This window comes from Aulonocara stuartgranti (assembly GCF_965226115.1).
Source record: "Aulonocara stuartgranti genome assembly, chromosome: 7".
NCBI classification, from domain to species: domain Eukaryota; kingdom Metazoa; phylum Chordata; class Actinopteri; order Cichliformes; family Cichlidae; genus Aulonocara; species Aulonocara stuartgranti.
In genome coordinates this window covers 60,355,683-60,371,614 of record NC_138945.1, presented here as the reverse complement: position 1 = coordinate 60,371,614, position 15,932 = coordinate 60,355,683, and the positions used below count along the sequence as shown (strand labels likewise).

At 41.9% G+C, this 15,932-nt stretch overlaps 1 protein-coding gene across 1 annotated transcript in view; it reads left to right on the top strand.

Annotated features, from left to right (window-relative positions):
- shank3a (SH3 and multiple ankyrin repeat domains 3a) overlaps positions 1 to 14,992 on the top strand; it is a 223,719-nt gene extending 208,727 nt beyond the window's left edge. Inside the window, exons 27-33 of the mRNA XM_082542543.1 lie at positions 726 to 806; positions 990 to 1,013; positions 1,377 to 1,504; positions 1,711 to 1,816; positions 2,429 to 2,955; positions 3,053 to 5,148; positions 11,353 to 14,992. Coding sequence (XP_082398669.1) covers positions 726 to 806; positions 990 to 1,013; positions 1,377 to 1,504; positions 1,711 to 1,816; positions 2,429 to 2,955; positions 3,053 to 5,148; positions 11,353 to 11,917 — 3,527 coding nt within the window. The 3' untranslated portion in view covers positions 11,918 to 14,992. The remainder of the gene's footprint in view (positions 1 to 725; positions 807 to 989; positions 1,014 to 1,376; positions 1,505 to 1,710; positions 1,817 to 2,428; positions 2,956 to 3,052; positions 5,149 to 11,352) is intronic.
- The last annotated feature ends 940 nt before the right edge of the window (positions 14,993 to 15,932 follow it).

The window sequence follows — 15,932 nt, the reverse complement described above, 5'->3', positions numbered from 1 at the left end:
GCTAAGATTTGGTAGATATGATTTACTGCTTTGACTGGGACGATTGCCCTGTGTGTATAGTAGGATTGGGAGGCTCCCACAAGCTGTGGGATATAAAGTCTGCAGTGCATCGTTTTCCTTAGCTGTTGAATTTACTATCATCTCTTCATCTGTCAGCCCACATGTCATTATGTGCACCCTCAAGGAATTTTCTCTGGGGGAGGATATGCATGTTTGTATAAGCTGGTTCATTAATGTGTGCCTCTGTCTGATACACATCTGCTAAATTCTAGGCAGGCAGCATATTAAAAGTAAGATGGACGACTTTCTCCCTCTCCTTTCCACACATTTCTTACTTTTTCTGCCTATTGTGGCGGACAAACTCTATTGTTCTTTGTTTACTGGGAGGACTGACCTGTACATTTCCACCCAATGGGCTCCTCAACAGAGAGGAATTCTTGCAGCACAGAGACTAAAAAACTAAAAGTCTTGAAGACAGACTGATACATTTATAAGTCATCTGACAAACAGATAGCAAAATATGAAGAAGCTGGGCTCCAACCGTAGCGTGAACAAGGTCCTGACTAAGTGTGAAGCATCCAGTTCAACCGAATTTGACCAAATCAAATCAGTGAGGACAGGATGGGCTGGCCGTCTCGGGGATGCCAGGAGGGCACTGAGCCGCAAAGCCAAAGGATTTTCATCCCCCTCAAGTTCATCCTCAACTCCATGCCTTTTCTCCACAGCGCCGCCACCACCCAAGAGAGCTCCCAGCACCACCCTGACACTGCGCTCTAAGTCCATGACCGCTGAGCTGGAGGAACTAGGTGAGTGCCAAATAAGTGGTATGCAAACTCGACACTCTTTTTTTTCCCTCCTTTTCTGTCATATTTCTGCTTTGGCTTTGTCATTAAAACTTGGTGTGTCTCCTAACTTTTAGAATAGTCACTTCTGTTGGCTTGTTCTTGTCATTTTCCCTCCTCTGCTGACGCTATCTTTTTCCCACCAAGCTTCTGCTCGGAGGAGAAGAGGAGGTGAGTCTGAGACAAGAAATTGACATCTCTTTGGACGTCACAAAGATGATTTATCAATGATGTGTCAATTTGAGAACCGCTTATTAGAGCAGATGAGCAGAGCAGAAGAACACATGAGCCATGTGGACAGTCTACACTTTTCTGTCACTTATCGCTTCTTTCTTTCGTTCTTTTTTTTCTTTTTCCTGTATTTTATTGAGACAGGGTAGTGATTTTGTACAGTACCACAGAGCATGACCCCACACATATAGCTACATCTTAGAGGTGCCTTTGTATTCTTTATGGTGATATCAACATTTGGAATAGATGCCACAGCGTTTTTATGTCTCAGTATTTAGTTCTGGCCAATTTTCTTCTTAACAGAAAGACTAGATGAGATGTTGGCATCACAGGAGTCTATGTTGCGTTCTCAGCCCTCTGAGGCAGATTACAGAGCAGCCACTGTCAAACAACGGCCCACCAGCAGGAGAATAACCCCAGCAGAGATCAGTGTGAGTGCACCTACACACAGCACATTGGCAGACAGCATATGCTGCTCTGCTGGCATACATACAAACTCAGCGCACATACAAAAATACCTGGCCAACACGACATGCACTGCTGCGCACATTTATGCATATTCTTTGAATTAACCTATAGGAGTCATGGTGTGCTTTCAAGATTTTAAGATACTTTTCTTGTTTTTTTTTTCATGCAGTCACTGTTTGAGAGACAAGGGATGACTCTACATGGAGGTCTCCATCCAGGGATTGAGAGAGGTCACATACAACTACCAAAGGGCATGTCCAGGACCAAATCTTTTGGTAAAGCAATCACCCATCCTGTACATATTCAAATAAGGTGAATGATAGTGTAATTGTACCTAAAGTAGAGACTAGAATTTGAGGAAGCTTCATTGTGTTTTCATAATTTGTTTCAGGAGAACGACTAGGCAATACTGAGACTGAAGCTCGTTGTTAAGTCGTAATGTGCCATGTCAAAACTTGACTGATTAACAAATGTTGTCAGTTGACAGTGTGGGATATATAATTACTTGGCATTGACTGTTGAAAATTTGTAAATATGAATACTGGATACTGGAACAGATTTAGAAAGCAGTTGTTCAAGTAGCACAGAGCTTGTTTCAAAGTAGCTTAACATATATATTATTAATACGCAACTTTATTATTAAACATTATGCTTTTTGTAAGTATACTCATTAAATGAATCCTATGTGAGTCAAAAATAGAACTGTATGTTTTATTAAACTACTTTAATAATCGTGTTTTTTGACACCTGATACATATTATCTATGTAAGTAAACAAATTTACAGATGGATGCAGTACATTTTTTTATGTGGACCAGCTTGGCACTTTTTCAAGAGCTTGTTTATCACCAGATGATCTGTGCTCTTTGCTCTCTTTACCGTCATCAGGTGCCACTGAGGAGGATCGGCTGTCTGCTCTTGTAGGCGAGCACCGATTTCCCCGCAGTTCCTCTATGACAGACAGCCTCCGAGACCACTCACAACCCCACCCTATCCCTCCCCCTCCACAAACGGCACCTCCTCCTCCTCCTTACTATCTAGACACTGGTCCTCCCCCAGCTTTCTGCCCCCCTCCACCTCCATCGAGAACACAGAGTCAGGGCCATGAGCCTGCAGGACGTTCGAGCTTCAAGCCGTCCTCCTTGGACCTGCCTTACGAGGCCGCTCAGCGGCAGGCCACACACATTGAGAGACAGAAGAAAGCACGCTCCATGATCATTCTGCAGGATTCTTCTCATTTACCTGTTGAACCTACAGAAATTCCACGTCCTTCTGCTGCTACTCCACCTGAGCGAATCAAAAGGAAAGGTCGGGTTATTGACAACCCTTACGCAAACGTGGGTCAGTTTAGCATTGGACTGTACACACCTACCAAGCCCCAAAGAAAGAAGAGTCCTCTGGTGAAACAGCTACAGGTAGGTGGAATGTTATCGATGCTATCTGATTTTGTTGCTTTCATTTGAATGTAAAAAAAAAAGAAGGAACCTGATTTTTTTGGTCTCTACACTGCAGGTGGAAGATGCACAAGAAAAAGCTAGTTTGGCCTTAGCTGCTGCCCACTCGCGAGAGAGCTCACCCTCAGGACGACACCCACTTACCTACGGGCACACACACACCAGCCGTGCAGACTACTACCAGCAGCAGCTGATGGCTGAGCGAGAGCGTATGCGTGTTCAAGGAGAGATGATGTTTCAGGGCAAGGGCCCCTTTGCCGCTGCAATTGCTGGAGCTGTAAAGGATCGTGAGCGTCGCCTAGAAGAACGGAGGAAATCCACTGTCTTCCTTTCTGTTGGGACCATGGAGGGGGCATCTACCACCAGCTCTGATTCCCCCTCTCTGACTCAGTCTCACTCCATCGATGAACGGATGCTGACACGAGAGCTGGGACAGCTGCCTCCCCCTGCCTTGGCTCTGAGCCCCTCACCTAGTGGGACCACCTTTATCCATCCACTTACAGGAAAGCCTCTGGACCCCAATTCACCACTGGCTCTTGCGCTGGCCGCAAGGGAGAGGGCACTGACCTCCCAGAGCCAGTCCCCTACTAGCAGCCCAGAGCCTCGGACTAAACAAGAGCAATTAGGCCAGGGTGTAATATTCATTGACACTCAGACCAAAGAGTCTCCACATGGGGAAGGGGCAGCTACATCTCCCCCTTTTTCACCTAAAAGCGCCAAGGTAGCGGGTTTCGGGGTTGGATCCTCCGCAGCATCAATTTTATCCCCGCAGCCCACCAAGCCACAGTGGGCTGCATCTTCGTCACCTGTATCATTCCGGCAGGAGATGGAGGCCAGGATAGAGGAAAGGAAGGAAGAGAAGAGGTTAGAGGATAAAAAGAGTATGTTGATCAGTATTATGGATACATCACAGCAGAAGACAGCAGGGCTAATCATGGTCCATGCCACCAGTAATGGGCAGGCTGTTGGAGTGGATTCAGAACAAGAGCAGACACCTGCCCCAGCCTCCATGGAGCCCAGCAAATCACCAAGTCCACGCGCTAAATCCCCCAGTCCCAGTGTCGCCCAGCCCCAGACCCAGCTCCAAGCTCAGAGTTCTGCCAGTCCAGTCCAAGAGAAGGGTCTGGCTCAGGGAAGCTCAGAGGAGGATGTGGATCCGTACACAGTAACCCTTCCCCCTGCCATGTTATCCTCCAGCGATGAGGAAACACGAGAGGAGCTACGTAAGATTGGAGTTGTTCCGCCACCAGATGAGTTTGCTAATGGGCTACTGGCACAGGCACAAGGGGCGCCAGTGTCTCCAGCTAAGCCTGCTGTGTCTCCCGCCACCCCTGCAACACCAACGCCACAAACGCCCTCAACCCTAGCAACGCCAGCTGTGACCCCCACTCAGCCTGCTCAACCCCTGCCTCCACCCAGTGCAGCAGCTGTCTCAGGGAAGCCCTCTGACCCTCTGGAGCCCCCACCGGTGGGTGAGTCTGGCTCTGCGGCTGACTCAGGCGTGGAGGAAGCTGACACGCGCAGCTCCAGCGAGAGAGAGCGAGACCACCATCTCGAGACCACCAGCACCGTCTCCACGGTTTCCAGCATGTCCACATTGTCCTCAGAAAGCGGCGAGCCTGCCGACACACACACCACGCACACCTCCTATGCCGACGGGCAGACATTTGTGCTCGACAAGCCGCCAGTGCCTCCTAAGCCCCGACTAAAATCCCAGATAGGAGGCAGTAAAGGCCCCGTCACTTTCAGGGACCCTCTGCTGAAGCAGAGCTCTGACAGCGAGCTGCTATCACAGCAGCAGGCTGCTGCCCTGGCTGCTGCTGCAGCTGGAGGAGCTGGACTCCCCCCAGGTGGTTCAGCCTCAGTTACTGGTCTAGCCCCCACCAAGCCACGCTACCTCTTCCAGAGGAGGTCCAAGCTATGGGGAGACCCAGTGGAGCCCCGTGGCCCAGGAGTGGGGCTAGGTATTGGGAGTTTGGGAAATCTTGGTGGGCTGGGACTGGGGCTGGGTGCAGATGAGGGAGCAAAACCATCTGTTATGGGAGAGCTCAGTTCACGACTACAGCAGCTAAATAAAGACACCAGATCACTAGGAGAGGAACCTCTGGGAGCATCACTTGATCCAGGAAGGAAGTCACCTGTGGCAGGTGCCAGGTAAGACATGATCTTATAAAGTAAGAGAACAAAGGGTTTTAATAAAAAAAAACAAATCCTTTTAAGTTTCATTCTTATCCTTTCTTTATGTAGTGGTAGAGTAAAAAAAAATCAAGCATTGTGTGTTTTTGATTTAAATTACTTCTTGACACTGAGTTAATTATTTTCTCTAGTTTATCAGCATTTTTATTATATCACTTTATTTGCACCAGTGTCTGTTGTTATCTTCCATTGTGCATTCTTTTTATAAGCTAGTACATTTCTGTTTAAGTTGTGATGGTAAATAGTAATGATATCAGAGGTCACTACCATTGTTGGTGCTAGTTTCCCTGACAATATTAGTGGAACAGCATAGTTAATATATCCTATAACATTAGCAGGTCATGTTTTGGTCTTTAACATCCGTAAGAAGAAGACTTCTCACATAGCAGCAGCTGTCTCAGGGTTAACTGAAGCACACTGGTGTTTTTGTCTGATATCTGTGGATTTCTTTTTTCACACCTTACCTGAAAGTACAATGAAATCCTTTATATTTCTGCAGATGTGAGGACACCGAAGAGAGTAAACCTTAAGGTTATAGACTCTAGGGTAAACCAAAGCTTTTTTTTAAATATATTTTACATAACGAGTCTATCAGCCCATTGAAGGAGAACAGTACTTATATACATCTTTTTTTTCATTAATATTCTTTGTACTGTTATTTGTTACCTTGTTTGCATCAGCTGATTCCCTCACTGACACTTGTACAGTCCCTCAAGAATCATTAAAAAAGACAATTGAAGTATTACTACACCACAATGTTTTTCAAGAAATGATTGTTTTTAGAGATACAGTACAGTAGTACTACAGTTGATGGCTCCTTGTTTCCATAGTTACAGCTGTACTCCTTTGCTTCCTGTTAAGTGTTCTGTGTTGGTAAGAGTAGACGGTAGCAGTTGATAAGCTAGTGGTGTGTGTGTGTGTGTATATGTGTGTGAGTGTGTGTAGTAGATTATCCGTTGGTGCAAACAAGGTAACGGGGCTTGGAGGCACGTACTTCCTGAAAGCTTCTCCTCATCTCTTGCACAGTCTCACTTCTGGGTTCTAACCTATGACCCTGCTAGTAGCTCCCCTTCCAGTGTTTCCCAAAGCCTTTGTTCAAATAGTGCATAATACATCCTCATATACACTGCTCTTTGCGGTCATCGCTGATAATAATTGATAAGACAAGAGACTTTATCATCAGTGATAACCTCAAAGGTTCAAGGATGTATTTTAACAAGTATTTGAACCTGTCTGAACTATAATGGTGTGTGCCATGTTGAAATCCATCCACTCACAATCTCAGCATTAACAAGGCTGTTAATGCCGAGATTACCAGACAAAGTCTGACCCCGTCAAAAGTCTTCAAGAGTCATGTTGTCATAAGTGGTGGGATCTTCTCTTTTGATTTCCTCCAGTATAAAGCAACCGGCTTCAGACTGGTTGTATTTTTGTGGCTTGACAGGCTGGTAGTTAACATCTGAGGTTAGAAGGACAGATGGTATCTTTTATTGGCTGCCCACTGAAGTGCTACTCATTTAATACAATTGACAGGACGGGATGTTAAATGCATTGTCATGGAGTCGTGGATCTGTCTCAGCCTTACAAAGAGCTCTGTGGTTTGTGATCACTTTTTTAGATGCAGTTGAGTTGGATTTTCTTTCACAGCCTTCTTTCAGCTTCTCTGATTTTTTTTTCTTGTATCATATTCTCTCTATGTGAATATTGGGAATGGAAGAAGTTGCTTCCACCATACTTCACTGCTGCTAAGAGGAGCTGAAAGATATGAACAGACGATATTACATTGACAAGATGTCAAAACATACTTTTCATAGTCTTCTCATCATGGTGACATCAGCGAAAGGACATGATCAACTTCACACACCAAAGCTTGTGCATCGCATTTTCATGTTTCCATCCACGAGTCAGTGGAATCAGTTACAGCGCTGACTGGGAAAGAACAATGAGAAAGTCTTTGTAGAACTAATCACCATAGAGCTACAAGTTAATGTCCATTCACAGAATTTAATCCTTACTGTTGCTCTAGACAAGTATAGTTTGATGTTCCAACCCCTTAATGCCTAGTATATCATATTTGATACATACAGTTTTTGAGACTTCTACACAATCTGTGTTTTTTTTCCCTCAGAAAAACAAAATAAATTGTGCAATACATTTAAAAGAAATAGTTTTCAAAAAAAGGCCAGAGGTACGGTGGCCCTAAGGGGCCAAACGGACTGCAACTTAAGAAAACACCAGCAAAAAGAAAAATGCTGCAAAAGCACACAAAAGACAACGGAAATAGGAAAAAAGAAAACAGAAATAGGAAAAAACAGATCCAAAAGCACAAGGGAAGTGTTTCTGGGGAGACAATAGCCCGACGGACCAGTTGCAGGAACCAAAACATGCTAGGTAAGTGTGTTTTAATCTCATGATTCATATAATCGTGATGACGGATTTTTGGGCTAATAGTTAGGCTAACACACTTACCTCTCATCTTTTCTTTCCTCACAAAACCGATAGATCCTCTACTTCTTTTAAGTGTCTCCCAGCACAATTCTCAGCATATTTTGGTTCCTGCAACTGGTCCGCCGGGTTATTGTCTCCCCAGAAACACTTCCCTTGTGCTTTTGGAAATCTGCTTTTTCCTATTTCCATTTTCGTTTTTCCTATTTTTGTTTTTCCTATTTCCGTTGTGTGTGCTTTTGCGTTTTTCTTAATGCTGGTGTTTTCTTAAGTTGCATTCCGTTTGGTCTCTCAGGGCCTCCGTACACATGTAGCAAATATGATACAAAACTACACAACTAAAATATGCAAATTAATATTGATTTTGTTAAAAATAATTTTAAAAAATGTGACTTTCGGGCAATTATTTAATGGTTCAGGGTTAAAGCAATGTGTCTTTACAGAGGAATTCATTACTGCTATTAGAAACAGAAATGTGCTGTCCTAATACTTTGGTGTCCTAAATCCCTGTTTGTACAAGACACTGGACTTTTGGATGACCATAAATTAAATATGAAGCTCGAATTATATCAAATACAACATATCAAGTAAGACCGGTTCAGACTGGATTCACACCTTCCTAATGTTATCCAAATGAAGAGATCACCACTATCTACATGCTGACAGTTGATTGCCCTTGGCTGTAAAAAAGATGACTGCGCACACCATTATTTCTCTCTCTCTCCCTCTCTGCCTCTGTGTCTCTTCACCTGCTGTAGCATTTCACGTAGAGCATCAGCATCTCCGCACTCTTAATTGTCACATTCGTCGATCACTTACCCCATCCCCTCTGTGCCCCATTTAAACCCCTTCAAAAACTACACTGCTGAATTTTGTCTCCACCTTGTTCATGTGCTGTGTATCAGAGCTTTGGGTCACGTACAAAAGTGTGTTTCTCATTTCTGTTGTGCTTTTTGGTTTTCTTTCCTTTGTTTTTTTATTTTATTTCTTTTTTAATGAAAGTTGCATAACTTTGTTTTGATTTTCAGTGTTTGTGTTGAGGATGGCCATGATCCTTGACTGTCTTGTATTTTAAACCATGATAAAACAGAATATGCTCCACCAAAACACACGTGCATTCACCGCTTATATACTGTGCTCTACATACAAATCCATGTTAAAAAAAAGATTATTTTCTTATATAAATGTATGTGAAACGAAGTACAAAAGCAGCTTTAAAAGTCAAGAGACATGTGCTGTCCTGTTGTGTTTCTTTATTTGTTCGTTTTTCTTTGTGCAGTGTTTGATATGTGAACAGTGTGCTCATTTCTCTCTCATGTAGCCCACTGGTCAGACCTTCAGGTGCTGAAACCCACTCTGCTGTCTTTGTCATGCTGACATGTAGAGCAACCCAAGCACAAAAATGCATTCATGCCCATCTACTGATGAACAGTCATACACTCACACAGTCACATACACCTATACATGTAGATGACGCACAGCAAAGACAGCGGAGCGGGCTGAGGCAGATTATAAGTCTGGTTGGCAGGCTGCGTCTCATTGAGTGATGCTAACATTCTCTCCCATTGCTCTCTCTCTGCTCACCTTGCATGCTCCGCCCTGCTGCTCTGATCTGATTGGTCTAGAACTGACTGTGCGCCCAGGAGGGCAGGACGACTGTGTAAGTGCGCATGGAGCTCATCTCATATCTGTCGGCTCCCCGTAGTCTGAACATTTTTCCAGCCCGAGTGCTGCTTAGCTACCGGTCTTTCATTACACTCTTTTACTCCAAATCTCACCCAATAAAAAAGTTTCAAAAACATGCAGGAGATGGAAAACGTGTGCTACACCTTCAGACATGTTAACGTGCATGAAAAAGACACCACTGTAGTAACTCAGTAGTTTAGTTTCTCCTATCAGTTTTTCCTTGCTTGCACAATGATAGCTAAAATTTCCTTAATTGTATCCATCCCTCTTTCTTACTGTTCTTGTTCTTATACTAACGTTCAGTCTCTAAGACTGTCACAAATTTATGCTTCTAATAACTTTCAAAAAAAGAGTGATATATATATATGTTAAAAAAGGTGACTAGACTATTTAAACTATTATCCCATATCAGGTCACTATAAAAAAATAATAGTTATACCTCAGTGTTTACGTGAGTACGATCCTTCTTTCTCAGAGTTCCTAAATGCTAAACGTATTGCACTGAATTAAGTGTTAGCCAAGCTTCCAAGATCATTTACTCCTTTGATTAACAAGTAAATAATGCTAATTAGTGTTTAACAACAATTCCCACCTGTTTCTTCAAACAATGTAATTCGTGGTCATGAAATTGAATATTTACTGTATCCATTTTTTTGAGTGAGTCAAAATGTAACTAATGTGCAAGAGAGCTGAAAATCAAATTTAATATTCTACTTTTAGATCTGCCTTCTGCATCTAAATTTGGATGTGTGTGTGTGTGTGTGTGTGTGCGTTTGTTTCTACAGAATTTGTCACACATTAGAAAATGAATTCTGCTTTCAGGTTAGTGATATCAGCAGTTTCAGTGTAACACAATACATCTGTTTAAACACTGTATTTGTAATCTAATGTTGGTCACACTAACCTATTCAAGGATGCTTATAGTAGGACTCAACAGCTTTAATTGAATTAATCATAGCAAAAACACGCTCATTAATGTCACAGGGACTAGGGGTTTTTATGGGTGTGAGTAAAAATTAGGGCTAGGGCTCTTATTTTGGAGAACTACCCTGTAGTCACTTGCATAGCTAGATGTTCTTAGTCTGACTAGTTTGATCTTTCTAACAGCCATTAACCTCTCTTCTGCACTAACCTACTTTAAAATGAATGACTGCTGTTTATATACATGCTGTGAAAGAGTATTTGCCCTCTTTCTGATTTCTTTTTTTTTTTTGACATATTTCTCGTACTTACATTTGTCAGATCATCAAACAAATTTTAATATTAGATAAACATAACTCAAATAAATACAAAAATGCAGTTTTAATATAATGATGTTATCGATTAAGGGAAAAAAGCTATCCAAAACTACCTGGCCCAATGAGGAAATACAATTGCCCACCTTGTTAAATCACAAATTCATTGTGACTAAATGTTTAGTTTCACTGGACATCCAAGCATGATTACTGCCACACCCTTGAATCAAGAAATCACTTAAATAGAACCTGTCTGGCAATATGAAGTAGGCTTTGAATGGCTAAAAACAAATAAAAAATGAATTTTGTAGTGGCCTAGTCAAAGCTTCAATCCTACCAAGGTGCCTTAGCATGACTTTAAACAGGCTGTTCATGTTCAAAAACCCTCCAGTGTGGCTGAATTAAAATAGTTCTGCAAAGATGAGAGGATCAGGATTCCTCCACAGTGTAAAGACTCATTGCTCATGCTTGATTGCAATTGAGTGGCATAACTAGTTATTAGGTTTAGGTGGCAACATTTTACGTTTGGATAAATTTTTTCCCTTAATAAATGTAATCATAATTTAAAAATGGCATTTTTTATTAACTCTGGTTTTCTTTGTCTAACATTAAAATGATCTGAAAAATGCAAGTGTGAGAAATATGCAAGAAAAACAATGACTAAGAAATCAGGAATGGGGCAAATATTTTTTTACTGCACTCTATAACCCAAAGTGTCATTTTTTCTTCTTTATTTTATTTTCGTTAACAGTCTTCCTTATTCTTAAAGCCTTGTGCCTCTGTCTGTTTCCACCAGACTTTTCAGCAGCCTAGGTGAGCTCCACACCATCTCTCAAAGAAGTTATGGAACCACATACACCATCCGCCCTGGCAGTCGCTACCCCATCACCCGACGCACCCCTAGTCCAGGCTCACCTGATCGGGGCGACCCTCTTGGACGATTCTCAGGCTACGGCCTACCAACCTCACCAACCACACCGCCACAAACTATCCTCAAATCCTCGAGCCTCAGCCTACCCCAGGAGCCAAAGGAGGTCCGCTTTGTAATGAGGAGCTCCAGCGCCCGTTCCCGCTCTCGCTCTCCGTCCCCGTCACCTTCCCATTCACCTGGGTTAGGTTCACCACTTTTAGCTCTACGACCCTTTCACCAAAAACCCCTCCACCTCTGGAACAAGTATGATGTTGGAGACTGGTTGGAGAGCATCAACCTGGGGGAGCACAGAGCAGGGTTTCAGGAACATGAGATCGAAGGTTCTCACCTCCCTGCTCTAACCAAGGATGACTTTGCAGAGCTGGGAGTGACACGAGTCGGACACCGCATGAACATTGAGCGAGCACTGAAACAGCTGCTGGAGAGCTGACCCCTGCCCTGAGACACAGCCACAGATGGAGATCGGTGAAGACAGACAGAAGATTCGGGGGTTAAGGAAAATAAGCGATGCGATAGGGGCCGCTCCTCTTTTACTCCGGCTGCTTTTATGTTCGGCATCACAAATGTTGACCTGCAGCTCTTAGGCACACTCTGTTTCCATTCTGCATTAACACCCTGCACTTGGCAATGCACTGAAGAGGAGGAGTCGATACATTCATTTTTCTTCTTGCCCACCACCCTGCTTTTGTGGCCAATTAAATCAGGCCCAAAATGATATTTGGCGTTTTTATTTAATTATTTTTTGCTAAGACGAGCCAGACGAGCTCCAATTAGAACATTTGATTTGTGAAAGGTTCACTTGTTTCCTTAGTAACATCCCCACTTTCTCGCTCCCTCCTCTCCTTTCTACCTCCCCTCCCAAATAACCCCCCAGGTCCCTCTATTAGGCTGCTGAAAGCCTTCTTGCAGTTCGAGTAAAGGAGGAGGAGGAGGAGGCAGAATTTTTTGTTCCACACAGAAAGCTCAGTTGCCTTTCAAAATATTTATACAGAGATCAACAGCAATGAACACAGTGCTACGGACACACAGCCCTGAAAAAGGTGTGTCTTCTGTATACGTGCTGTTTTTAAACCGAAGACTTTAGAGCCCAGAGTCGGAGCTCCACAAAGTAAACCGTGGGAGAAAACCCCCTCTGCCTTGGTACCCAGACTGTGCTATCTATTATATTTGGAGAATGTTTAACCAACACTCGTGGCTTTTTTTCATAATCAGTTTCTTTTTTTGGTTTTCCAAAGGGAATAATATATATAGGTATTATATAATATATACATATATATATATATATATATGTATTTAAATATAGCTTTCAGGAGAAAAGACAATGTTGCAAAGAGGAAATATAATAAATTAATCTGCACCTGTTTTTTTTGGTTTTTAGTATAGAAGGCAGAGAGAAATCTTTAAATCTATTCCACTAATAGTTTACTCATTTCTACCAATTATATACATACTTATATATATACGTACATATATATAAGTATTCTATATATATATATATATTTGAAAGGAAAAAGTATATAAATATGGAAATGAAGTTTTTGTCATAGGTATCCAACTTTCCTTATGGTCACTCCTTTTTTGAACCGTAGCATGACGAGTTGCTTCATGTTTTTGACAAAGAGTTTGTTGTTTGTTTTTATTTTCTTACGGTCTTCCTTCATACTAAAGGGCATCCCGTAATGTGAGGCTGAGACCCCAGTTGACACCCATCCCTACTGCTTCAGCAACAGATCCCGCTGCCTGTGTATCCACAATAACACATCAAGGGCACCGGCCACCTATGTGCAAGCTGACTGGCTTTAAAGGGGCTCTTCATCTTATGCCTGTTTATCACTCAGGGATGGAAGTTTGGGGCACCAGCATGAAGAGGTTGCTTGCTGTTTTACTACTAGAAATTGAATTTTTCTTACACTTCAACAGTTAAACACCACCATAGTCTGTTAGAGAGCTAGTAAAGATTCCATCCCTGTCCCCGATAGTGTTACTTAGACCAGTTTGCACAAGGTCTGGTATCAATTTCCAAGCATGGAAACCTGGAGAAACAAGCTTTAACTGTTCAAATAATTTTTTTTAAAAAGCTAATAATTGTGTTCCTTTACCTGTATAACCAATAAAAACTTGCCATACAAGCTTAAATGAGCTTGATGTGTATGCCCTTCTGAAATGCCACTGCAGGGAATGTCTGTAGTTTCTCAGGCTGTGGGGATGGGAAAGCCTCTGCAAGGTCTTAAGAAAATTCAGTATTTTACAACCTGACATTATTGCTGCTTTCCTCGATCTTTACCATTTTCTAAGTGAGTAAAATATCATAAACAGAGGGACAGCTACAACTCAAAACAATAAGGCGCAGGTTGTTTAAAAAAAACCACTGAATTTTCCTTTAACAATACAAATCTACAATTGTACTCATGAGTAGCTTCTGCTGGCAGTGAGAAACAGTGAGTTTTATTCACACAACGAAATGCATTTTATAGCTTTTCTCTGACGGGAAGCCAGTAAATGTCTATTACCAGTAAAAAAAGTAAAACCTCTGTGCATCAGCAGAATCCAATCAGTATGCCAAGGCACTTACACCTGGCGAAAAAGTGCACGCATGTTTAGTTTCTTTTTCTCACAGTTTGTAAAAGCAGGTGGGGAATTTAACGGTGTATGTGGGTTGTAGGAATAGCACTCACTGCCTCGCTGTGACCTCACTGATTATTCTTTTGTTTTTGACGTAGATGTCACGTCCTCAGACTCATTTGAACACTTCTTTTTTTAAATTGTTCTTATCAGTTCTTCTTTTGTCGTTTGATTTGTTACCCTCGGACACTGTGGGTAGATTTTGTAGCGTGTGGATCATGACTCATCTGAATTTTAGAGTGACTGAAAAAGAGCAGAAAAAAAATCTCCTGTCCATTCTAAACATACTTACACTTGTAAAAAATAAACAAACTACAAATATTTGCTTTTTTTAATCACAAGCAATGTATATATAATAGATTTCATATAAATTTTTGAAAAACAAAAAGTATATAGATCTATATATGAATGTTTGGCATATATGCATAGTTAACCACCTGTGAAAAAAAGGTGAGCAGATTTTATTCTTTCTATGAACTCTTGAACTTTTGAACTCTGAACTATGAACTAGGGGATGATTTGCACAAAACAAGGTGACAAGGTGCTAACATAAAAGCCACCCATCGTCCAAGAGCATGCGTGCATCTGGATTCCCTGAATCTCTCTGTGTGGTCGTTCTTCTTCACTGTGTGTATGGCAGTGTGTATGTGTGCAATCGCTTATTTGTTTCCATTTTTGTGCGTTTGTTTGGGATTGAAACAATGAGAATGCGTGTGACAGTGCAAGAGCGTCAGTGTGTGTGTGTGGTTAATTGTTAGGGTTTACATCACTGGAGTTGGTCCACTATAGCCTTACTGTATTACCATCAGATGTTGCCAGCAGTGGCTGTGTCACACAAACACACGTGCTCACAAAACGCACACACACACACAAACATAAAAATGCACACATGCATTAATCTTCATTTCAAAACTCAACATCATCGTCCGGCATTCTTGTTTTGTACTAAGTGACGTCTTCATAAAGTGGACTGCTCGGCTCAAGAGCAACAAGACAGACTGAGATTACCACATTATTGATGAACACGGTCACATTTTATATTGCAAGACAACCACAGCTCACCTTGTAACTGTGTAGGCACGGCTTATGCAGTATCACTGTTTTGTAAACCCATTCCCAGATGGCATTTGTGCTCTTTACCCTCCACTCTGTCTGGCAGCACTCCTCTTTCCTTTTTCAGACCTTCAGTTTCTGAGTTTTGGATATGCTATATGAAGTGATCCAGTGAGGAACAAACAACACAAAGGAAAAATGTGCCAAAAAGTAAATAAACTTTTCACTGTATATTTGTCTTTGCTTTAGGACTATCTTAGTTACAGCACTCTAAAGCTGTTAGATAACATGATAACATGGTGCCATCTCCTGGAAATCTTGAGAACAGATGTTTGTTAGATCCTTCTGTATTTTCCTGCAGCTGGAAGTACAGTCATTACTTTTATTTTTTGAAGAAGTAGTACATATATATATATATATATTCTCATATTAATTAATATCTGTATTATTAAATTATTGATTTAAATGAAATTTGGAGACAACTGCTTGATTTACTGTGATAAAGGGTGAACATATGCAGTCTGAAGTTTGACACAGCCTGGCCTGGTTAGGAGAATAAGTGCTGTACTAAATAACTGCTTGGACCGGTGGCTAAGATTACCACAGATACAGACTCAAAATGAGCAAAGTGTAACAGAAGTACACATCATTTGGTCAAATAATTTCCTTTGTCTTATTTTGTAATCAACAAAGCACAATCTACATAGTATAGGGGCAGCAGCGTGACCTTTTTTAAAAACCCACTGGAGTCCAGTGACCAAATGGAACCA